The sequence below is a fragment of the Desmodus rotundus genome, chromosome 6, assembly GCF_022682495.2.
Source record: "Desmodus rotundus isolate HL8 chromosome 6, HLdesRot8A.1, whole genome shotgun sequence".
Lineage (NCBI taxonomy): Eukaryota > Metazoa > Chordata > Mammalia > Chiroptera > Phyllostomidae > Desmodus > Desmodus rotundus.
The window spans coordinates 1,801,278-1,826,287 of NC_071392.1; the positions used below are offsets into that span (position 1 = coordinate 1,801,278).

The window sequence follows — 25,010 nt, forward strand, 5'->3', positions numbered from 1 at the left end:
GGCCCCGTGTCCCCTGGCTCTGCAGAGCGCGCCCACGGGCCAGGTTGTGGCTCCACCTGCCCAGGGAACCCACCCTCGCCAATTCCCTCCCAGCTCACGTGCTGCCCTGGCCCTGCCGGCTGCCCACAGCACATCTCTGGGACCAGCAGTGAACACCTTCAGCCCCACCCCCAGAACCAGACCAGACGAGAGTGTCACATAGGAATGACGCCCGGGACCCCCAGTCCTCACTGGTCTAGTGAGTTCACCTGACTCCCAGCAGCTGGAACGGTGCCCGCCAAGCAGCACCCTTGGGAGAATCAAGAAGCCACCAGTTTCTTTGGGGAAGGGCTAAGCTCGCTCACCAAGCCCCACTGGGAAAGGCGACGCCCCGTGTCCACAGCAACTTCCCGTGTATTTGCCGAGTGCCTACATGTGCGTTTCCTCAAGTTTCCTCCCGGCCTCCTGGGAGGCCAGGGAGATACCAACACAAATGAATAATCTGCTTCACATGCAGGTGTCTCTGACGTGTCTCTGACTCCACACTCAGGACCGTCCCCCACCGGAGCGGCGAAGGATGGGCATCGACGCCATCTCAGCCGCCTGTCTTCACTACCCTGGACGAAGCCGCCCCCGTGGAAGTGCCTGGCTGAAGACCGAGCTCTGGCTAAACACCCAGGACTAGCTCGGCGGTTCTGCGTGGGGCCCAGACTCTAGTGGGCGAGGCCGCTGAGCCCTTTCAGTGACCTTCCGACTGTGGTCTCCCTCCCGGCGTCACTTTCCGCGGCTCCAGTCTCTTCCTCTGTTGGTTCTCACACTGTTCTCTTTCTGATCCTGTTTTTCTTAACCCGTTTCAAAGGGCCGCTCGGTGGAACTGCCCCAGATGCAGCTGTTTCCCTAGTTCTCTCAGCCGGGCCCCACATCTCGGGTCAGCTACTGAAGGAGGAGCAGCGACCCCCGGGACAGGGGCATTTGTCCCTGGTCGATGGTGGAAAAGGCTCAGAGGATTTACATGATTTGCCAGAGGTCACGGAACTTAAAATAGAGGAGCGGGACGGGAGCCCAGGTCTCTGAGCCCCATGTCTGGGTCCCCTCACGGCCTCTCTGAAGGCGGCCAGGGGGTCTTAGGGGGTCCCAGCTCACTGCGGGCAGCCACAGAGCTGGTCAGAGCTGTGACCTCACAGCACGTTCATTTTCAACTGGATTTCCTAAGTTCCCGCCTGCTGCCCACGCCTTCTCACTAGTACGGGCGTCCACCTCCGTGACCCCGGACGGGGCTGCTCTTCGATGTCCTAGGATGCTGCCTGCTCTTGTCTCAATGTGACGTAAAGCAGAGCACACAGATCTTAGCGGCCCCGTGGGGCTTCGGGACCACACACTTACCTGGTCCGAGAAGTAGGCCACCAGCTTCTCCAGGATGGCGGCCTCCGTCAGCCCCGGGCAGCCGGCCTGCAGGCGGCGCGTCGCTTTGCATCGAGCGGCCAGCAGGGCCATCAGCGTGGCCTCACTGGCGCTTCCCTAAAGCGAAGGGAGGTGGAAACGCACTTCAGAGCCCGTCTCTGAAGGGGTCAGGGTCCAAACTGTGGGAGATACAGGGTCAGATCTGTTTTTCTTAGAAGGTGAGTCTGAGACCTTGGAGCTCGGTCTCCTTTGCCCAGGAGACCCTGGGTCCTGGCAGCCGCCCGCTGCCCTGGATTTGATTCTCTCGGAGGAGCCGTCAGGCCAGGGTCCAGCTCTGAGCCTGGCTCTGTGAGCCTGGCCACTCGGAGAGGGATGCATTTGCTGGTAAATGGGGGATGCTTTTCCGGAGACTCAGAAATCACCATGGAGCAGAGGCCCCCAACCCCTGGGTATCAGTCTGACACCTGTTAGGAACCCAGCCACATTCTACCTCCTGCTGCCCAGCCCCTTCTTCCACAAAACCAATGCCTGGTGCCAGAAAGTTTGGGGATCGCTGCCTTGGAGGATTTCCCCCAATGCCCCGTGTTAGGGGCTGAATCACGTCCTCCTGGGGCCTCATCCCAGGTGTGCTCAGCAGAAGGTGAGAGGGGGGTGCAGACATGGACGCACACGGAGGGGTGACCGTGTGCGGACAGCGGGAGAACACAGTCCACTGATGGCTGAGGAGAGGCCTCAGGGTCAGCCAGCCCCACTGCAACCTTGGACTTGGACTCGCAGCCACTGGGACTGTGAGCCAGCACCTCTCTGCTGTTGAGGTCGCCCAGTCTGCGGCATTTTGCTGTGGCCCCGTAGCAATGAACGCAGTGAGTGCCAACAACTAATTCTGGTCAAGAGGTGGAGCAGGTGCGAACTTCACTCCTCCGAGGCTGGACTCAGCACCCGCCATGTTATCCCGTGTAAGCGACAGACAATCCGGTTCCCCAGCTTCATCATCTTCCGGAGGAGGTGAGGGAACTCGCGCCAGCCGGCGGCGTGCGGGGGCCTGGTGCACACGAGCCCCGTCTGTCCTGCCCGGGCTGGTGGGGCCTCCCCACACATCTGAGCAGCTTTCCCCATGCGGGCTGCTCATGACCTCTGAGCCTTAAGGAAATTCTCCAGTAAACCCAAGAGCTGAACGGGACCAAGGTTACAAAGACAACATGTAAAAGGTGGGCTTTTGTTGACTGTGAGAGAGGGGTTATAAGATTTTAGAGTTTTACAAAGACAAATTCAATAAAAAAAATAAAGGTTACCCTCTCTGCTCACAATTTATCCTCTCTGCCTTTATCCTGCTTGCCTATTTTTATTACCAATTTAATGCTTTCATTTCTTTTAAGCCAGCTCCCGTCCTTGGGGAAGACAGGCGGGATCAAAAGATGAAAGCTTTTCCTCGAGGCTCTAAAATGCATGGAGTCATCCACACGTTCGAAATCTCCTGAACTCCGCCTGGAAGATGGGGTCCCGCTCCCTTCTGGGGGCGCTCCCGTTGGCAGGGGGTGTGGGTGCAGCGTCGACCGTCCACTGTACCTGTGGCTGGAGAAGCCAGCTGGCGCGGCTGAGTTGGCTGCGGCGGGGCGTCCAAACTCCCTGGATGGGGCTCGGGGGCACTGCTCTTGGGTGGCCGCTGTCCTCTCGCACCCCCACATTCTGTGTGTCCTGGACCCTCACTCATCCTCACTGCCGGTGGGAAACCTCTCTGAAGGCCCAGCTGCTGGGTGAGTGTCCTTTCCCCTAGCCCTCCCATGGGGCTGCAGCCTCTCTTAGGACCCAGGTGACTGCAGTGTCCCTATGCTCTGAGTCACATTTTAAGGAAAGGCTGTGAACCAGCATCTGCTGCAGTTCCTCAGGGGTCCCCCCTGGGGCTCCATCCATGTCCTGAGAGAAGATTCACCTCCTTCAGGCAACTGAAAGTGATTCTAAGAAAGCCGACGAAGTGACTCTCCGTGAGCACCGGCGCCCTGGCCTGGGGGTGGCCCTGGACTTGGGGCCCCTCACTGGATGCAGGTTCCTGCAGAGGGTGCAGTGGGGTGCCTGGCCTGGTGCTGACAGCTGATGACACCTCTGCTGTGTCACCGCAGACAAAGGTTGCCATGGTGAAGCTGCCCGAGTCAGAGGAGATACTTGGGGGCAGGGGGGGGGCGGAAAGGGCCCCCCACCTCCTGGGTGTTCGAGTGCCTCCCACACACACGGAAATGGCTTCTCTCCCACCAGCACCCTCAAACCCAATTACGAGGCGATTGGCAGCCCTGTTCGTCCCGCTCGGACGAGGCTTTGACAGCTGACTCAGGCTCCCGCAGCTGCTCTGACGCCACACTGTGATTATGGCTCAGAGGGGCTCAGTGTCCCCTGCAGCGGTGGCCCGAGGGCTGTCACCCAGCTCAGGCTCTCTGGAGCCTCGCAAATTACCACAATCAGCTTGTCAGCCGGGAAGGGCAAGGGCGAGCTTCCTGCCGCGGGCAGCGCCTCGCTCCCCTGCTCTGCTCTGGTTCAGCGACCGGCCTGGGTCAGGCTCCAGCAGAGTTGGGGGTGGGGGTGCGAATCCCGGCCCAAGAGCTGCCTGGATGCATCCCAACCAAATGGCAGGACTTCCACTGACTCTGGGAAATGGAGTGGACTTTCAGGAGAAGACCACTGAGAGATGGGCCCAAGGCAGCACGCGGGGCTCCGAACACCGTAACCTAGCAAACGGCCAGGCAACTGGGGAGACACGTGTGGGCCCAGCCTCGTGCATCGGGACGAGCCTCTCCTCTGACGGGCTTGTGCTCTGGGGCAGGACCCACTGCCGGCCGGAGCCCCACTTCCTCTCCTGCGGAAAAGGTGGTTGGTGGTGCGCCGGGTGGTGTCAGCTCACACCCGGCTCGCTTGGAACAGGCTGGTATTATCTTAACAGATGGCCTCAGAGTCAAGGGTGTTGAACAGATCTTTTGAGCAGCCTCCCATTAGAAGAAGCGTCTTGGGCAGCTGAAAAAACTGGAAGAGACATTGTCAAGGTCCAAAGACCCAGAAGCACTGCCGATGTCTGTTGGGTGTGGGTTTTGGGTGGACTGTGACCGTGGACGTGAGCTCAGCCAGGGAGCCCACAGGGAGCTGGTGGCCGTCTTGGAAGACTGTGGTGCCTGGGCCTCAGGGTGTCCTCTGAAATGTTATCTATACGAGTGAAAATATCGATACAACGTGTCTTGAATGTAACTTATATGCATTGCAACACATCACAGAAAATCATGAGATAACACTATTCCCAAAGAGCGTTTATGTAGTGGGAGAGGCTCTCGAAGGCCGAGGGGGTGAAACACTGTCACGAGAGTGGTCTCGGCCGTGTTGCTCGTCCATGCAGTGTGATCCGTTTTGTTCACGCGCCACACGCGTGGGCACGGACCTGGCACTGCGAGGCGGTGTCCCAAATGCTCCTGTATGTCTTTCATTTCAACAACGGGCGGCCACTGTTCACAAGCAGAGAGGGGCCGTACTATCGTTTGGAGTGAAATAGCAGAACCAAGGTCCACACTGAGGGCAATACGGTGGTAATGTGGAAAATTAAAACACTGATGTAGAGAAAACCATGAGAAATACCCCCAAATTAAGGAGGAGGAAATGGCAGAGAAGGGAACCAAGAGACTCTAGAAGTCAGGGATGGGTGCCCGGCCCTTGGGAAGGCGACACTCCTGAGAGACAGGCAGGAAAGAGCGAGTCTCGGATTGCTGGGCTTCTCCCAGTGCCGGGCTGGGGCCTCCAGAAGAGGAGACACCTGCAGACGGGCATGCTGGCAAACTGCGGACGCCTAAAGAGAAAGTGAGTCTGCGGCGAGCGTCCAGGCCGCGCTGAGGTGTGACATGTCCCCCAGGCCTGGAGGGGGGTCACCTGGAATTCACAACGAAGCCCCCTTCTAGGCACGGCTCTCCTCGCTCTCCGCTGTGACTCTGTCCACCCCCAACTCTGCTCTTCGTCAGAGAAGGACGGCTGTGCGTCCCCTGGAGGGTCTCGGCCCATTCACCAGCACTGGAGGTTCCCTGTCCCCTCTGGGCGAGGTACAAGGTGGGGGGGAGACATCTCTGCCAAGGAGGCTGGCGGGCAGCAGGGCACCTGTCCTGTCCTCGAGCCAAGACACTGCGCATCAGCGAGGGAGTCCTTGCCACCGCTCTGTGCGGCTGGAGCTAGCCCCGCAGCATCGTGAAGGCTGTGTTCCCATCTTTGCTATTTCTTCCCCTCAGCTCCCGGTCTGAGTCCCTGACGCAGCACGGAACGCCGTGAGGCAGGAGAGGACAGAGGGAAGGGGCCTGAGCCGGCCACGTGGGCCCGTGGGTCCCCGAGACAGCCCACCCGTCACGGCCCATTTAGCAAAGTGGCCCCTGGCTCACTGCATCAGCGTGACTCAAGGCACATGTTGGAATGCTTATCCCCGGGCCCGTCTCTCGGGACAGAGCCCAGGTCAGCCGCAGGCTGGATGAGGTCCGCACTAGGAGGGCTTCCCAAAGATGCCTGCGTTTCTTCCTCCTGGGGTCCATGACCCTTCACCTTACAGGCAAAGGGATCTTGCTGATGAGATTAGGTTAAGAACCTTGACCCGGGGGATTATCTCGGATTATCTGGGTGGACCCAGTCTAATCCCGAGGGTCCTTGAGCCTGGAGAGCCATCTGTGGTCCCAGTGAGACCGAGACGTGTGAGAGAAGGGAAGGCCTGCAAGACAGGGTGTGGCTGGCTTTGGAGATGGAGGAGGGGCATGGCAAAGACACAGGCACTTTCTAGAAGCATCCAGAGAAGGTTCTCCAAGGCACCTGGTCAGACCAGCGCCAGGTTCGCCTGGGGAGACCTGCGCGGGGGGCGCAGCCTCAGGACAGGGGACTGAGCTGCCGTCCTCAGGCCCATTGGCCACAGCAGCCGGCAGGCTGCATGTTGTCCGGCCTGGCGGTCAGCAGAGCTGCTGCCTGCACTGGTCTCAAGGCCTTTGCAAGGATAGTGTCCCAGAGAAGAAGTCCCTTTGTCCAAAGGGTGCAGGGCTTTCCCGACATCGCTACCACCCACCTGACTCGAGAGAGGTGATGTCGGAGAGGCTGGAGGTTCTGTAGAGCCCCCCTTCCTGCTTGGAAATAAAGCCGCACCGAGTGCCAGTCTGCTCAGCGGCCTTGGCCCTGCAGACCCCACTGGGGCAGACGACCCGACCCACCATGACTGTCCCTCGTGCGCCGTGTCCCCTGATGGACGTTCTGACCCACAGTCTGTCGGTGGTACAAGTGGAGTGAAGAGAAGGGTTGACTCCTCCCACAGAGAAGGCAGCCTCTGCGGGGCAGCTGAGGCTCCTGCAGACGTGGGGCGTTGTTGGAGCCTTTGCAGCCCATGGCCACCGTGGCTGTGCGGTGGCACCTGCTGCGTGGCAGTCACCCTGTGAGCAGGGCCTGGAGAGCGTGGGAGAGGTGGCGCCGGGCCCCAAGCCCAGGCCCAGTGTCCCCAGTGTCAGCTTTGCTGTCTCCAGGGGACGTACGAGGACACCCCCGGAGCGCCATCCCCCCCACCCCCAGTGGCTGGACTCCCAGTGGACCCGAGTCCCGGGAGCTGGACACCCTGCCCGCCTCACCTGGATCACGCCGCCCCCTTCACCACCGTTCTCGGTCAGGAAGGACTCCGGCAGCTGCAGCATCTTCCCGAGCCAGTCCAGCATCACAGTCTCCAGCTCCGTGCATGCCGGGCTCGCGGCCTGCGGAGGAGAGGTGTGAACTCTGGCCCGCTGCCCGCCGCCTCCGGTCAGCTTGGAACAAAGGTGTGTCGGACGGGGCAACTCCATCCACCCATGTAGCAGAAGGGTTTAGACATTTTCAGAAAGCCTGTCCTGAGGGGGAGCTCAGGGAGGGTGTGCCTCCTATGTTGGAGTTTCAGGGAGAAACAGTGACAGAGACCGGCCCGGGCACCCGGCGGCAGCCACTCGGAGGCATCACTGGGCCGTTCGGGCCCGCCCAGTGCTGGGAGTCTGTCCCGTCCCCTGCACGTGAGGTGGAGGAATCCCCACCCCCCAGATCCCAGGCCTGCCACAGGGAGCTCACGCTTGCTGTGGGGTGAGGGGAGGGTCTGCTTGTGTCCAGGGGCCGGAGTCAGGACAAGGGGCCAGGACTTGCAGAATTGTGAGAGCAGCAACAGGGGTCAATCTTCCACTGGACCGGGGTGAGAACCGTCCACTCCCAGAAGCTATGCCAATGCCAGAAACACGGCAGACAGGGGCTCTCTGTCTGAGACTCACGCGGGACGGCCAGGAGGACCAAGGGACAAAACAGCAATGACCCTGCTGCAGGGCGCCGGCACTGTGACCTGGTGCAGTCCGCCATCTGATTCCTCATGGAAGGATCCAGAAAGGCTCCCCAGGGACCCCCCTCCGCAGTCACAGAGGGAGGAGTGGGGCCGAGTCAGGAGCCAGGTGCAGGAGCCTTGGGCGAGTCTCTGACCTTCCTGCGACCCTCCTGGCTGGGGTCCTGACTCTTTCCTGTCTGCACTTGGGGGCAGGTGGGCCTTGGCTGCTCTCAAGATGGACCGAGCCTCCACCCCTGTAATGGGTCCTCCTCACAAAGCCACCGGCTCCGATGCTGGGCTAGTCACACAGCCTGCTGGGGAGCCCTATCCGGAGCGCCCGCCTGGTCCCAGCAAAACCCTGCCCCAGCGCAGAACATGCCTTAGCTGTCAGGACCCCAAGCCTCAGGGCACAGCAGCCCTGGAACGGGCCCCAGAGGCATCTGGCTGGCCCCAGAAAGGACACACACAAGGGGGCAGGGGCCAAGTCGCCCTGAAGGGACAGGACAGCTCTGGACCTGCAGAGCTGAGTGACACCTGCAAGCAAAACGGCCTTGCTTCAGGGGGGCATGCTCAGCAGGGACAAAGGAAGCTCGGCCAGAGCACGTGGCTGTGCCCAGGCTTCTGCCCCAGCAGGTCCAAAAGTTGGGCTGGGAGCTGGGGGCCCCTCCGACCCTCCTATGGGGTGAGGCTGCGATGTCACTTCCCCCCCACCTCTGACACAAAGGGGCGGGGCCAGGCCAATGTGGGGTGCTGGCCCCAGCATTCACCCTCTCACGCCTCAGACCCTGACTCAGCGTGACTCAGCACCAGCAGCTCACTCCGCCCCACGGCCCAGGCAGGTGGACACGGCGGGCCCTGAGGGCCACGAGCAGACATGGCTTTGACATCCCAAGGACACTGTCTGCACTCTGCATTAGGGAGGCAAGGGTCTTCCCTGCAGGGCTGTGCTGGGAGCAGAGAGACAGGAGGAGGGAACAGCCTGCCCGCCACCTGAACAGGGGTCTTCCTACCATTGTGTCCCCAGGAGAAGTGGGCCTGGGCTGGCAGGTGGGCATAGGAGCCCGGCTCTCCTGGTTGGGAGGCCCTCTCCTGAGACAGCTGCCCCAGTGGAGAGCAGATGGGTGGGACACGGGCAGGGCATTTCTCCAACTGGAGACCCCACAGGACCCTTCCCTCTGGGCTGCATGGTAGACACGCAGGTTCCCAGGCCAGGCTGCAGAAATCGGGGCTCAGATTCTAGTCCACGCCAAGCAGCTCTAAGAAAGACGGGCTGTGCAGAACTGTCCTGTGTGAGCAGATAACGTCTCTGGAATAGTCTCTATCTCTTTAGTCCCCTGTGTTCACGCCCCTGGAAGGCACCCTCTCCAGGGCTGAGTCCCCATCCTGTCCCATAGGAGTGTGGCCACCCGCTCCCACCATGTCCTCAGGGCAGGGTCCCCTGTCCCCCCATCACTCACCCAGGAGAAGCCGATGCAGCCGATGGCCCCGCTCAGCATGTCACCGAGTAGGGCCGGAAAGGAGTTGGCCGTGGGGAAGTAGGCGAAGAAGTTAGGGCTGTGCCAGTGGGTCACCTGTCGGGAGACGGCGGTCACACGGGGGCGCGAGACCCAGGCCTGGAGTCTGCCCAGCCAGGGGCGTCGCAGAGAATAGCAGTGTCCCCACCAAGGCCAGCGTTAGTGCGAGTCGGGGGCAGCTCGCCTTGAGGCCCCGGCTCTGTGTGTGAGAAGCCTGGTTTTTTAAAACTGCTCCATAAAAATAAAAAGTCTACATCAGAACAAATGTGGAAAAAGGCATACCTCCGGGGATTGCTTCAGCTGGTGGTGTGGCCAGCCTCCCACTTCCTGTTCAGTCCCCTTCCCCACCGCCCCCCCTTCATCCCTCTGTCCCCAGACGCCATCAGCAGGGGACAACAGGCAGGGTGCTCTGTAGTAGCGACAGCCTGGTTGGGACAGTCCCCACGTTTGGGGAAAAGGGGGAGGAGGGAAAGTGGGGGGCTGTCCCCCAGGTTTTGCTGCTTTAATCTGTTCTTGCCTATGACATGCATGTCACATGGGAGCAGAGTACAGCCCAGAGGACACCTGTGGGACCCAGGGGAGGAGGGGAGGTGCAGGATGGTCACTCAGGCCTCCAGGAGACAGGACTCAGCAACCCATCCCACTGCCCCCCTTAGCCTGGCCCTGCCCCTGCCGCCCCAGGCTGTGCAGGTGTTCTGCCTATGTGGGAGGGTGGCTGCGTTGCCTCCTGGGGACAACTCCGGGGACGCACTGCCCACAGCGGGAGGAGCTGCAGGCCCCAGCCCCGGCCCCCTGCTCTTTCAGGGACCTGGGAGACATTTTCACTTCTTTTTAAACCAAAAGAAAAAAATTATGCTTTCAAGTCAAAACAAAAAATTTACTCCGTAACGTTCACGTATGCATCTTTATGCCAGTGCACTCCCAAATCGTAATTTTCTCCACGTTTCCATGGAGGAAGGGCCCACGGGGGTGAGGGTGTGGCCTGGGCACCAGGTGCCCCTCACGGTGGCCCCCTTCCTGCCCTGACACCCAGGCCAGGACATGAGCGAGTCTTGCCCGGGGATACAGGCAGGCCTGCTGGACTCTCAACTGAAACCCACACACACTGGGGTGGCATGTTCCCACCTGGCCCTCCAGCTGGCTGAGGGGCGGGGCTCACTTTCCACCCAGGGACAGGGCTCTGCACAGGGAAAGCCCCTTCGAGCCTCGAGGGAAGAATTCCACAGCATCCCAAATCGCCCTGTTGTGGACGGCATGGCTGTGTCCCTGCGGTCTGGTGTGGAAGTCCTCCCCCTCCAATGTGACAGCACTAGAGGATGGGGTTGGATTAGATCATGAGCGGGGTGCAGCGGGGAGGTGGCCGTTTGCAAGCCAGGAGGGGAGAACCCTCACCGGAACTGGGTCTGTGGGCACCGTGACCGGGGACCCTGGCCTCGGGCCAACAGGGCATGTTTGCTGCCTGAGCCGCCGCCCCCTGCCCCCGAGTGGCATCCTGTGTGGCAGCTCCTGAGGCTGACATTTAGCTGCACATCCCCCGCAGGGGCTGGGTGCTGGCGGCTTAGAGCGTTTGCAGCATCTCTGGGCGAGAACCAGGATTTGCGCTCGCTCGACTCAGAGTGCAAATGTCAGGGGCCCTCCTGGGAGTCGTCTGGTCCTGAGCAGCTGAGGTCCCTGGGCCGGGGGAGGGGCCCAGGCTGCTGGTCTAGGGCCTCCTCGGGGTCCCCTCTGACAGTGGGGGGTGGGGCGGAGAATCTGAGAACCTTCCCACCACACTGCTGCCTCGGGCCACTTCTCCGGCAGGGACAACTGACTGTGGAGACACAAAACACCAGTGTGCCCCTTCCAGGATGACTCCCGGGAGGGCACCCGGCCCTGGGTCCTGCCCACACCTGTGCCAGGGCCTGCGGGCAGCATGGGAGCTGCCGGTCAGGGCAGAACCAGCCCCAGGTGCCCACTCTCCCGTGACAGCAACGAAGTCTTCCTTCTGTGCATGCGATTGATTCAGCCTCTGCTCAGCGCTGAATGGGAGCAGGAGGCTTTGTCTGGAGGGATGGACTTGCTGGAAACCAGCCACCAGGGGCTCTTGACCTCGGGCGGTTGGCTCACTGACCCCAGAGCAGGGTCTTGGGCAGAGGTGGGGCTGGAGGGGCTGGGGAAAGCCGCTGGCTGCGCTCAGAGCCCACAGACATGGGTTGCAATCCTGGCTTTGTCACTTACTAGCTGTGCAGCCTTAGTCTGATCTCCTAACCTCTCTGGGCCTCAGCTGCCTCAGCTGTAAATAGAAACGGTAAGGGTTTCTGTCCAATGGGATGGCTGTGATCAGGTGACTTAATGCGTGTGCACCGCCATGGGGTCCCGGAGCCGGTCCACTAACTAACCAGAGTCCTGAGACCCAACCTCTACCCACTCACCCCTGGCATGATGACCTTCTCCACGTCCTTCATGATGTCCTCAAACGTGTCTGGCTCCTGGGGGGCGCAGCTGGGCATCAGGGGGCGCAGGTAGCCAGGCTCCACGTCGGGGAAGACCTGGCGTCCCTCGATGCCCTCCAAGTAGTCAGCTATGTAATCCACCATCTCCCTCCCTCTCCGCCTGAACTCGCTCGTGTTCATGGCAGCGGGGCTTCCTCGGAGGAGAGAACTGTGCGGAGACAGGAGAGACACCGACCGGCCACCATGCAGTCAGCACCCAGAGCCCGCGGCTCCGGGGAGATGCAGAGGTGGGTCCCCACCAGCCTGTGTAATGTTTGTATCTGCTAATCAACACACAACCTGGGAACGTGGTTCCTGTTCGACGTTATTTGATAGACTGATTCATTCACCTTGAACTCCTGCCTGCGTGGGCAGCGACACCAGCACTTTCGGCACACCCAGCGTTCCGGATCCCAGACAGCACCCAGCCCGGCATTTTGGGGGCATTTTAAACAGGGACATCCCCAGGAGGAACACCCACGTGCGAACAGTGTGTCCCCACACAGGCCACTCGTGGAAACAGCGACACAGGGGTTGCCCGGTGGGGGCGGCGACTCCACGTTTTCCCCCCTCTGAGCATCTGCGTGTCCTCACCAGCACCTCCCGGCTGACGGTGGGGTTGCCGGGAGATTTCAGCCGGGAGGAGAAAGTGTGTTTGGGGAGTCTGTGGATAATAAGAACTGCCTGTGTTTTCCAAACAGGAAACCTGAATGCCCCCAAAACTACCCAGCCGGTGCTACAATTTCTGACACATGGATTTCCAGCTTGTTTTCTTCCTTTGTGAGAGATGATTGCGTGCTGAACAAGGGGCGCATTTCTGAGTTCCTGCCACAGGTCCAAGCTTCAGACTCAAGGGCGGCTTTCCTGGGGGGGAAGGTCTACATGGACTGGAGTGAACAGTGTAGCCCCGCCCTTGACGGCGAGCACTCAGAGCTGTTTCTATTGTCTGCGCTGGGTTGGGGGCAGGGCCAGGCTTTTTGAGGCTAAAGGTGTTAAAGAGAAATTATTCACAGGACACGTGTTAATCACAGCAAGACAGATTTCACTGCCGCCGGGACAGGGCAGCAGACGTAGAGGGGAAGGTTTTAGGTTCTTCAAGGCCTATTATTCTGTCCGTGTTCTGGGTACAGTTTTCATCTGGCGAAGGCAGATGACAGCGATTAGGATATAAGATTCTGAAGTACGGCCACAGTGAATGAAAAAGAAACAGCCTGGGTCTGAGGTGTCCCTGCCCCTGTGCCTGCCCTAAACCTGGGCCTGGGAAGCTCCTGCTGCTCCTCCCGAGTCCCCGAGCGTCTCAGGGCAAAGCTGCTGCGACGTGTGTGTGTGTGTGTGTGTGTGTGTGTGTGTGTGTGTGTGTGTGTGTGTGGCTCCCTGTTTATAACCCTGGGGCCCTCAGGCTTCGAAATTAACTTTTCACTTGGAGCAACTCTGGTCATTTCAAACTTTGCACATTGAGTGAGTGCAACCTGAACTCTGTCCCTCGGCTGGCCAGCCGCCTTCCCGCTCGGCAACGTTGGTGACGCATGGCCCCGTCACACGATTTCTCAGGGTGGCATGGTGTTCCCCGATCTGGAGGGGCTGCAGTCTGAGGGGAGCTTCTGTGGGCAAACATTTCGGTTCCTGCTAGAGGTTCCCCACCTTCAGGGGAAGAGCTAGTGGGACGCCATGGCCAGGACTTCGGGGTTGGGAACCAGAGGGCCCTGATTTGGGTATTTACTAGCCGCACGGCTCAAAGTCATTCCCTGCTGCCATTAAAGTCACCTACAAACGACCCTGTCACCAGGACCACCTTGGCAATGAGATAAGGCCATCGGAATGGCCCGGAACAGAGGTCCAAGATACACATGCACTGTATTGGTTATTAGCTTTTCTAGAGGACACCGAGATGGGAAACCTCACATTAACATTTCCGAACACAGTTGTGCATTAAAAATTTGTCAAAGGAAGAGCATTTATCTTATAATTTCTTTAGAACAAATTTTTTAAAAGACTTCATTTATTTATTTTTAGATAGAGGGGAAGGGAGGGGGAAAGAAAGCGAGAGAAACATCCATGTGTGGTTACCTCTCATGCGCCCCCTACTGGGGACCTGGCCCCCAACCCAGGCATGTGCCCTGACTGGGAATCGAACTGGCGACCCTTTGGTTTGCAGGCCAGCACTCAATCCACTGAGCCACACCAGCCAGGGCTAGAACAAATTTTTATAGAGACACCTATTTTTAGTGTTTTAAAATTACATGGCCAAATTTCTCCTCAAAACTTTGTTGTTTTTTTAACCAAAGTACTGCCTCACAGGGAGGGACTGAGAATCATCGTTTTGCCATATAATCATCAACACTGGGTTTGTGCTTCCTTTTAGGATTTGCCGTGACAGGCAGTGCTGATCTTGCTCTACTTTGATTAATACTTTCGACGGTTCCCCCCACTTCCTGGTCACTTGGAGTTCCTTTACAAACTGCCTGTTCACTGCGCTCTTTCCCAATATTTAGATTTAATTGCGGACTAGAGCACCTTCACGCCATGTCTGTGATACATCGTGCAGACGTTGCCTTCAAGTTTTGTTTGACCGAAGCTTGCTTATAGTTTTATTCCGACCTCTAAGAATTTCATTTTTATGTAGTCACGCCTCATGATCTTTTCCTTTGCAACTGGTGCCTTGTGAGTGACTGATAACAATGCCTTTCAATAAATATCTGAGCGACCTCTCTTTGCTTGCCCGAGGGGCAGCCCACGCCACGGGCAGGCGAGGCAGTGTGAGCGGCGGCCGGCGTTCAGGAAGGTGCCTGGTTCCCAGGGCACCAGCTGCCCCGGAAGAAACAGACGCACACTCGTGGCCCTCCGCCCACCCCCAGCGCCACGTCCCAGTGAAATGCAAGCAAAGCCCGCCCTGGTCTCTCTGTTAGAATCCCTGTCAGGTATTTGCTGGTTATTTTCCACAAAGAGCTTCCCGGGAGGCTCTTTGTCCTGACTGCTGAGACTCTGGTGTTCACTGTGTATGTGTTTGATGTCCGTGCCCAAGGAGGGCGGACATTGGCTGGGAGAGGGGGACGCTGACAAAGGTCGCGGGGCCGCCTCCCCAGACCCCAGAGCAGCCCCCGTTGACCTCATCTGGTGACAGCGCCTGTCTGCACAGTCGTGGCCCTGGACTCCTGGGCCAGCACTGTTTCACACCAGGACAGGCACAGCCCGGCCCCAGCCCCCCATGCCCATTTACAGAGGGGCGGAGGGGAGCCGCAGAAAGTTTCAAGGACATGCCACGGTGGTCCGGCACCCTTTGGGGGCGGCCACCAGGCCTCTCACGGGCTTGTTTTAATAACCGGCCCAGGATATGTTTATTGACTTTAGAAAAAGAGAAAGGGAGGGAGAGAGAGAAAAAACATCCACCTGAAAGGGAAACTTGGTTGCCTCCCGTACACTCCCCGGCCGGGGACCCAGCCTGCAGCCTTTCGGTGTTCGGGACCACGCTTCCACCGACTGCGCACCGGGCCAGGGCTCCTGGGCTTGTTCTGACTATTACGCATGCTGATCACAGACCAACATGCTAAGTGAAGTAACACAAAGTTTCTGAAGAACTTGGTGTCAGCTAGAGTCGTAAGAGCTAGAAAAGGTCTTAGAGGATTTATTTTTCTTGAGGCAAGGTGACAGACAGCCGCCCTTATCGTTAGAAACATCTCACTTCTAGAAACTTCCTTATGGTCTTAGCTGGAAGCTTGAGTCCTGTTGGGTTCATTACCAGCCTGCACCCGCACAGAACAAGCTTGTCCAGGGACCAGCTGGTCCCGGGGGAAGCGGCCGGATTAGCTCGGCGCCTGGGCCGACATCTCTGAGCTCCAGGGAAAGAAGAGAGGCAAGGCCTCCCGTCCCAGGGGGAGACAGGCTTTTTGAGCCATAGGCTACAGCTCATTTTTCCTGGAATAGTGTAAAAAGGAGCGCAAACCCTTTCCTTCTATCAAGGTAGAAGAGGAAAGCCAGGAGGGGCTGAGGCCGTCTGCGGCGCCCCAGGGTCTGAGGGAAGACCGCCGAGTGACAGCGGCATCGGGTTCTCAGAACACAGTCGCTGGTGCCCGGGCCAGCTGAGGCAGAAGCTCTTTCTCTGTCCTCGAGCCAGGGGGGCCCCACCTGAGCCCCTACAAATTAAGCCAGTGCCCTCACACTGCCTTAATTTTGAGACCTCACCCTTCCCACTTTCTTCCTGTCCTGAAATTTGGGGTAAGTCAAAAGGTTCTTCTTCGAATAGGGATTTTCCGACTGGCTTAGAAAAGAATTAACGTTTGCACAAATTTCCACGGGCCAAGTGCTGTGCCAGGCTCTCTGCCTGAGTTCTGTCATGTAATCTCCGTGGTAATGCGTCTGGGAGTGTTCCCTCCTTTCCCCACCCTGGAGGAGCACACGCCGGAGAGGTGAGGGCCCCGGAGTGCAGAGGGCACCCTGCACTCTGACCGCAGATGCGCTAGACTCCAGCACAGGCGCAGGGCCCGGCCAGCGGGCCGGCCGGGGTGCAGGTTGGCACACTCTGAGAAAGCCTTGAGATGACATGTTCGAGGAACCAGTTTCTCCCCGAGCCTTGCTCTCTCAGATCCCGTTCCAATAGATAGGAAGACACGGCCTCGGGCCGCTCTCGTTGGGGTGTGTCCAGGCTGTGCCCGCTGACCTCCCCAAGCCTTCGTCTGTAACCTGGGCGATGGCCACCGTACCAAGCAGCACAGGGAATCCTAACTGGGGCTCAAGATCGTTCACCTGGGGGGCGCCCAGCATGTAACTTCTCTCTCCACACTCGAAGCCGTGCCGGGCACCACAAAGGCCCAAGCCAGCAAGCAGTGGCTTCTGCCTGGTCAGGGGGAGACCCCAGGGAGCCTCCCGTTGTCCGGCCAGCCTGCTCTGGATCAGAGGCCCCCCCCCGACCTCACAGCCCCCTCAGGACTGCAATGCAATGGAACAGCGTCCTCTGTCTTAGCGGCCCCCGAGGTGCGGAGGTCAGAGGATCTGGGTTCAGAGTAAAGGGGTTGTGCCCTAACCCCGCAGGAAGAGGGGGTCTGGCTGTCAGCTGCCTTTGTGGCCACGCCCAGCCTCCGTTTCTTCCCTTGTGACTTGTAAACGGGCAGCGAGGTGCTGCAGACAGCAGGCCCGCTGGCCCGCAGCACTGTCTGTGTCTGGCGGTCATTATCACCCACTTCGGAAGAGAACAAGGCGGCCACCGCTCCTCAGCAGCTGGCCCCGAGCAGTGGGCAGGTATCTGGCTTTGGGGGAAGCCTGGCCCCTCACGACGCAGAGGACAGAGTAACTGGCTCTCTGTTGTTCCCACCTCACACGCAGCCTCGGCTGAGCCTCGGCTGAGCCTTTTGTCGGCCAACAGCTCTGGGTGCGGACAGGGCCCATCAGGAGGAGATGTCATGCTCTCCACTGTAACACAGTAACCAGTTTCCCACCGGAAACACCACTGTTTCCATCGGGCCCCCAAAGCCGGCTGTGATGTCAAAGAATGCTGACTGAGAAATTCTTACTTAAGCAACATTGTAACTACAACATTGGCAACATTATACTCGCGGCGGTTATCCCGACTCACTCCTGATTTCAGACAATTCACACACGGGTCGTCGTCACGGCACGCCTGTCACCTGGAACCCTCTTTTGCTTACTGCCCCCCTGGGCCCAATTCCCACACCCGCGATGACGTTCACACTGCATGGATCCTGTTTAACCCGCGGGCAAGGGTGTCCCGGTGAGCCTGGCACACGGCCCAGCCCACAGAATATGCCCGTGGTGCTGGGGCACACAGCACAGCTAAGAGGGACCGGCCCAGCCACACCAGCCTGTTCTGTGCGCCCTCCCTGAGGCGCAACTCCCCGGGGAGCCAACCTGCACCTCACTGGGTGCATCTGCATGTTGCCCAATGTCTTCCCACAAAACCACGAGCGATATGAAAATGTCACCCCCTCAGGCAAGGTGAGCTGGAACACCCCGCCTCCGCAAGCTTCTATCTTTCATCACACTGTGAGTGTCAATTAAACTGAAATCTTGATTAAGTCGGTTACGTTGATTAATTTAAAATGATTCCAATTGTATCCTTGTCCCCCACCCTGGCTGTCTAGAAACCCTGGTGTGGAAACCGCCCAACAATCCCGGTTTGAACTTCCTTTCACTGTCTCCACTGGTTCCAGCGCTACCGGAGGGACGTGTCTCCCAGATGGAAACCGTTCCTCCTCCCCCTTAACGTTTTTCCCTCGGCTCCTGTCCCCTTCCCTCCTTCTCTTGAAGTCACATTATCCGTCCTTGGAAGGTCACAGCCACCTGCCTTTTCCGGAGACTGGACACTAAGCCAGTGTGTTCCGGTCGGCTGCATCTTTTCACAACAGCGGTGCATCGCCGCGGCCGTGCTGCGGGCTGATTTACGGTCTGTTGGGACAGCTGCCGCCCTGAGACGTGTGGGCCCTGACACACTCTTAGGGAGTGGCTGTGTTTTGCACAGATCAGTCCCGTGGTAAATGCCGGCTCCTGGACTCACTGTGCCTCTTCACTGCTCCTTGGGCACAGGGCTGCCCCATCACCCCAAGTCAAATCCTGACACTGCCTGGGGGCCCTGGGTTGTCACAGCCTACGGCTCCCGAACTAAATGACCCGGTGATGCCCGACCTGCACGTCCACACAGGCTGTACCTCAGCTGCACTCCCGACGCCACCCACTCGGGCCAGGGGCTGCTGTGGACCCCGCCACACGGCCAGGCCTGAGAGCAGAGCTGCGGGCATTTCCGATGCTGCGGCTGACCACCTCCCTGCATACCTGCGGCTCAAGCGGCCTGAGGACTCAGAGCCCACAGATCCCGGAGGGGCTCCGGCTTGGGCCAGGGTGGGGGGCACCGCCTGCCACTGAGAGTGTGGTGGGGGTCCTGCCTCTTCACCACACGCAGAGAAGGGCTCTCGGGGAGGGAGGGCACTGATCCTAATGGGAACAGAAACAGCAGAGGCTGGGCAATGCCATTGGTCCTCGATGCTAGGGAGAAGCCCCTGCCCGCCCCACCCAAACCCAACGAACGCTGGGAAGTCGCCGAGCATCTCAGTACGCACAGCAGCTCTGCGAAGCAGCAGAGCGAGCCCACTCAGGAAACGGGGCTCTGGGCCCCCGCACAGCCAGGACGGTCCCCTCCGGCCGGGCTCCCATGCCCATGGCTCCCAGGACGCAGCCCCAGTGGAGAACACAGGAGGCACGAGCCTTTCCTCCAAGTCCATGTCCACTCCCAGACCCCCTCCTCCAGGAACGCCCGCCCAGGAGACTGCTCTCCTAGAACATCCTGGGAGCTGCGTTTCTGCAGAGCCCTGCCCGGCCACCAGACTCAGATGCAGTTTCCAAGGGCACAGGGCACACCTCCAGGAAAGCCATCTTGAAGAGGGGCGGCAGGTGTGAACGCAGCTCCCGGCTAGGCCCTTGAACGGGCAGCGGTTTTGTTCCAGCCCTTTTCTCCACCCGGCTGCCTGCACAGGCACCTCCCACCATGTGCCCGAGAGGGGAGGCAAAGGCTGCAGGGTTCTGTCCCCTTCAAAACCGTGCAGGCCCGCCCCCCACCCTGGCCTACACCTTAATCGTTCCAGGCTGCCCACTGACCCTGCTGGGGACCTCGCCGGCCATCCCCTTGCAGAAAGAGTCTGCTTCTCTCTGGTCTCCTGGAAGCCTGCGGGGGGCCACCTTTCAACCTGCTGTGTCCCCCTTCGCTCCTGTTCTGTTTCCGAGGGAACCTGTCTGATGGGAACGACCAGCTGACTGCAAGGAGCCGGCCCTCGGAGCGTCTGAGGGAGAAATAGGATTAAGGGGAAAACCGAGGTCGGCTGCTTGACCGTCCCCTGGAGACAGAGAAAACAGACAACCCCGGGGAACAGGGCCGCCAAGCAGCCCTCAGCCCCACCTGCTCCTGACCCCTACGAGCAGTGCCCGGTCCTACCAGCACCCTGCGGGAGGCGACCCTGGGCTCTCTGCTGCGCGGAGGGCAGTGTCCCGGGCGGCCGGGCCGCACCCCACGCAAACCCCACCTTCTCCTCCTTCCAGCCCGTGTCCTGGCCCCCACCCCCCACTACCACAGGGCAGCTGGAGAGCAGCGTCCACTCACTCCTTCTGTCTTCTCACGGCTCAGAGAGCACAGACTCAACACCATCCCAAGTTCCTGACTCTACCCCACGTGTCTCTTAGAGAGGGCACGCAAAAGCAGGCGACTTAGGGGCACACCTGTTTTCTCAGAAACTTCCCATAGCCTCCCCATTGCCACGGAAACCACCCCAGCTAGCAGCAACAGGCGAGCCTCCCTCCATCCCCAAACCGAGAGGCAGAACCCAGGCGCTGGACCCAGTCGGGCCCCCAGGGCGCGGGGACAAAGAGCAGCACTCACGCTGGCCGGCTGTGTCCTCCCTCCCTCCTCTCCTCGGTGACAGCTAAAAGGCACAGAGGCTGGGAGTCTGAGATTGCCATCTATGCAGACAGTGTCCGCAGCCCAGAGCCAATCAGCGCAGTGGCGCTTCTGCTTACTTACGGCAGCATCTCCCCTCGCCGCCTCCTGTCCCCCTCCCAGGACGTGAGGGCCAGGAAGGGCTGGGCAGCATCGCAGGCAGCACGGCCCCGCAGGCACTGGGGGGGCAGGAGGCCACGGGAAAGGGGTCCTGGCTCACTGGGTGGGACCCAGACTCGGGCTCGTCTCCCAGAGACTCTGGGCAACCTCTGAGCAAGCCCAGCTCCCGGGCTCTGCTCCAGGGGTGACGAAGGGCCAGCCGGGCACAGGAAGACAGGACCGCCTGCTTTGTGACGGTGCTGGGCCACACGCCGGGCCACACGCCGGGCCACGCGCCGGGCCTGCCTCTCTCTCCCCCCTGCGGGGGCCACCGGGGCCTCGGCCAGGAGGGATGGAAGCAAAGGGCACCGTCTGCTCTTGTTCCAGGTCAGGGAGGGGCAGAGGCAGGAGAGGGGCAAGCCCAGGTTCGTCCGGCTCAGCCCTGGTCCTTTGCCTGGAAGCCACCGGCATTCAGAACACAGTGGCCTCAAAGAGCGGGGTGGGTTTTCTCTGCCCTCTGCCCTCCTGGGCAGGCTGGTTGGGGCAGGAGGGCAGGGTGCCTCCCCACTCCAAGGTGAGTGCTCAGCCCTGTGCACCTGGGATGGGGGCCCCAGGGAGAGCTCCTCAGTCCAGAAGGGGCAGTCTGGGTCCTGTGCCCCCATCACACGCACCCACACACACACCATGCACACGCAAATACACTCACGTACACGCTACAGTCTCAGGGTCTGGGGGGTCTGGAGCTGGGAGCTCCATCTAGCCCTGGTGTTATCAAGCGGCGTCTCTTCCCGGGGGCTCCTCAGGGTGGAGACTGGGGGGTCTGAGCAGGCCAGGGGCTGTGGCTGTCGGCGGGGGGGCTGCTCCTCACCATGGGGCTGGTGGCAAGGGGCATGTGCACAGGGCTGTGGGCGGGGGGCAGGCTGGGCATGGACCAAGGGGCAGCAAGGTGGCTGGGCCACATGTGTGCGGGGACAGGGCTCTGGCAGGGGAGCCACCCAGCCAGGAGGAGGCTCCGCCTGCGACCCTGCGAGGTGGGCAGATGGCAGGGAGAGGCAGGCGGGGCTGCAGCCCGCAAGCAGGGCACAGCGCAGGCAGGCCACCTGCAGGCGGCCGGGACTAGGCGGCGGGGCTGAGCCTGACCGAAGATGCGCTAGACTCCCAAGAGGACACTTGCAAAGCGTGGCAGGCACTGCAGACCCCACCCAGTCCGTGAAAATGAACGCCCGCGGGCAGGCGGGCATGTTCACCTTTGTAAACACTTCCACTTTCCTCAAACCAGTGAACGGAGGCCAAACTTGGTCATCAAAACCCGACACACACCCTTGACTCTAAAATAAATATACACGGAAGAGCAAAAGTCTCCAGGGAGCATCCAGCAGGGGTCTTGCTCCACATTTACCAAGACAGAAGAAGCTGTAAAAATGTAGTGTGTGTGTGTATTTTTAAGATTTTATTTATTTTTTGAGAGGGGAGGGGAGGGAGAGAAACATCAATGTGTGGTTGCTTTTTGTGCACCCCCTACAGGGGACCTGGCCTGCAACCCAGGCCTGTGCCGTGACTCTTTGGTTCCCAGGTTGGCGCTCAATCCACGGGGTCACACCAGCCAGGGCAAAATGTAATGTGTTCTTAAGATGTTATTTATTTATTTTAGAGAGAGGGGAAGGGAGGGAGAAAGAGGAGAGAAACATCGATGGGAGAGAGGAGCATCGATTGGTTGCCTTTCGTACGGGGGACTGGACCTGCACCCCAGTCACGTGCCCTGACCAGGAATCGAACCTGAGACCTTTTGCTTTGTAGGATGATGTCCAACCAACTTAGCCACGCCAATCAGAGCAAAATGTAATGTTTTTGATGCAAGGGCACACACTTGACCAATGAAGCAGAACAGAGAGTCTAGAAAAAATAAATTCCACAAAGAAAGGGAAACTAACATACATGCAACGATGCCAGTAAAGAGAGATGGACCAGTAAATGGTGTTGGGACAGCCGGTCAGCACCTGGGGAAAGTGACATGGAACCTGTTCTCCCTCCTGGTAGGTTAAATCCTTAACTGAAAGGCCAGGGTTCGGGACAACAGAGAAGTATATGGTTATGGCCTTGGAGGGGGAAGATTTCTTACATGATCACCTTCACCAGTGAACCGCGAAAGACCGGCAGATGTGACCGCACTGCTGGGGAGAAGGCCTGTCCTTCCAGCTACGTAAACTAGGCAGACGGCCTATGACGCGGGGAAGCTGCTTGAAATGCACGGTGCTCGTGATGCACTACACATTAATGCCTTTTGTATCACGCGGTAATACAAAAAGGCCTTTTTAGTAAGAAAAAAGGCATTTCAATAGAAATACAAGCATTGACCAGAAATGGAAACAAAATGTCTCCTAAATATGTGGCCAGAGGTAAGGGAGTATTAACGCTTACTCATCATCTCCCACGTGCCAGATACGTTCCAGCACCATGTAATTTAATCCTCACGCTAGGATGAACCCCCCATTTTACAGAGGGAGAGACAGAGGCTCGGGGAAGCCGGCGCCCAGCCTGCTGTGGTGGAGAGAGGTGGGGAGGAGCGTAGTTCCGGTCTGTCACCTCCGGGCCGTCACTCGTGCACCAGCCGGAAGGTGCCTGTGGAAGGCGCCTGCCAGCCCCCAGTGGCGCGCCCCTAGGCCCACAGCTCGGCCAGCTGCCCGCGTGAGAGAGGGCAGGAAGCACCCGTATATTCTCCAGTGAATTCACCCCGAGTGAATTCACCTTTAAGCAAAGGTTCTGCACTGTGAAGTGACAGGCCAAGGCATAGGTGTTGCCGACAATACTCTGACTGAATAACAGCAGCAGAGACTTACCTGCTGGGGCTTGCAGTTCCAGCTTCGGGGGGGTGACGAGGGGAAGTGGCCAGGGTTCTCTGACCAGGCAGCTTCAGACACGTGTGTCTCCAAGGCTTAGGGCCTTCGGCCCGTGTGCAGGTTAAACATTAATTTCTGGCAGTGATAAACACCCCCCCCCTCGCCCCCGCCACCCCCGTGAGCTGTGGGCCCGTCTGCACTGAGCAGCGGCTCGCACGTCGCAGCTGCGTCCCCGGCTGTGGGGACCGTGTTCGGACTCCCACACGCCCGCTTTGCGGAGACCTGAGACCCTCTGTGACCCAGACTGGGAGCCCGTGAGAGATCCATACGGGGCGCTGTGCTGGCTCTGCCTTCTCAGCCTCAGTGCCTCTGAGGGGCGGCTGTGCACACGCACGTGGACCGGAAGTGTGCTTGCCCACGCAGAGTGTCTCCCTGGCTCCCTCAAAACTGGCAGACACCTAAGGGAACGTGGCACCGAGGAGGGGCAGCTGGCGAGGTCAGCAGCCAGTGGGGGCTGCCTGGGGTCTGGTCCGGCGGGTCACGTGGCACCGTGGTCAATGAGAGCCGCCCGCAGCTGAGACACTGGCCTCGGCATCATCCATCTGAGCCTGCAGACTGATCCCATCTCAGCGAGAACTGCTACCAGTTGTGGACATTCACACACAGCATTTGCTCACCGCAGCCGTGGTGGCTAGAGGGCCTTAACCCCCACTCCCAGTGGGGCCAGGCACAACTCCCCACCTGGGCGGCACTGCGACCCCGCAGTGACGGTTTACCGCCCTTCCAGCCCCAGTGACTGGACACGCGACCCTTGGACTCCATGTCCCGAAGTGCCTGAGCTACAGGGCCACTAGCCGGCTGCCTCCAGGAGACAGGGCGGCCGAGCCACTCTGGCCCTGGCCAACAGTTGCTCGTGCCCAGTGTGGGGCCTGGGGAGTCTGGGCCATCCCTGCCGGGGTCCCCAGTGGCCCCTGCAGGGGGAAACCCCACAGTCAGGTCGGGACCAAAGCCACCTGACCCTGCAGGATGCCACCTGCGATTCCTTGCAGTTCCTGGCCTTCGAACCCTTCCTGACACTGTCCCCTGTTCGGTGCAGAGCAAAGCTATGGCAAGTGGCCAGAGGTGTGGAAGGTTTCCTCAAGCATGTGGGGTTCACCACTCTCTCCAGATCTGACTTTGCCCGAGAGGTCAAGTTCAGCCCAGGTTAGCCCGGTGCCTGCCGGGAGCTGAGCCTGCACAGGGCCGGGACTGGCAAGCGGTGGCTTAGGGCTGCCAGCGGGGCCGGGTGGGAAACTGCCGACCAGGCAGGCTGTTCCCAGGGGAGGGCCCACAGCAGCCTCCAGGCACAGTCCTCCTGGACCCCTTTCAGAGGCCTCTCAGGGAGGGAAGTGTCCCCCCCCCCACCCGGCATGGGGGGCTGGCTTCTTGTCTCCTCAGTCACACCGGGACTCTTCCGACCAACCAGGTTGCCTCCTCATCTTGGCCACTGAAAACTGAGGTTGTTTTTGTGGCCCACGTCTCCAGGCCACGGGGACATACTTTCTCAACTATTCAGCTTATTCTTCTGTATCACACAGGTTTTGCTCAATGACCCCGGGCTTCTCCTTGAATAAGTGAGGTCTAAATGTTGTTGGCAGGAGCGGGGCTCTGTTGAAATGAAGGTCCCTCCTGGTCCAAGCCTGTTGGGGAGACCCCCAGGACAAGGGGGCGGGGGACAGTGGAGACCGCGAGCACGCAAACCGCTGCCCAGGGTGGGGGTGCGGCTGAGGGCTGGAGACCAGCTCTGCCACGTGACAGGACCAGGGCAGAGGGGCTAGCCCTAGGGAGGGCGACGGAGGCTTGGGCTGGGTGCCTGTTGGGGGCCACTGACGGGGGGGCTCCCCGACACAGGGGACTCTCCTGAAAACAAGGGACAGGAGTTTCCAGAGCACCGCCGGTGAGCTCTGGCGGGTGGGTGAGGCTGGC

The 25,010-nt window shown here is 59.8% G+C and overlaps 1 protein-coding gene across 3 annotated transcripts in view; it reads right to left on the minus strand.

The window, feature by feature from the left end:
- The window catches only part of DDC (dopa decarboxylase), a 41,549-nt gene extending 18,400 nt beyond the window's left edge, over positions 1–23,149 (minus strand). Inside the window, exons 1-5 of one of the 3 annotated variants that reach the window (XM_024563102.4) lie at positions 23,046–23,149; positions 11,619–11,847; positions 9,151–9,264; positions 6,990–7,109; positions 1,363–1,497 (exon numbers count right to left, since the gene is read on the minus strand). In XM_024563102.4, coding sequence (XP_024418870.2) covers positions 1,363–1,497; positions 6,990–7,109; positions 9,151–9,264; positions 11,619–11,819 — 570 coding nt within the window. In that variant the 5' untranslated portion in view covers positions 11,820–11,847; positions 23,046–23,149. Of the gene's footprint in view, positions 1–1,362; positions 1,498–6,989; positions 7,110–9,150; positions 9,265–11,618; positions 11,848–20,052; positions 20,074–20,193; positions 20,346–23,045 lie in introns of those variants that run through there. The other 2 variants (XM_045197462.3, XM_053927358.2) reach the window with 2 other exon arrangements.
- Positions 23,150–25,010: the final 1,861 nt, after the last annotated feature.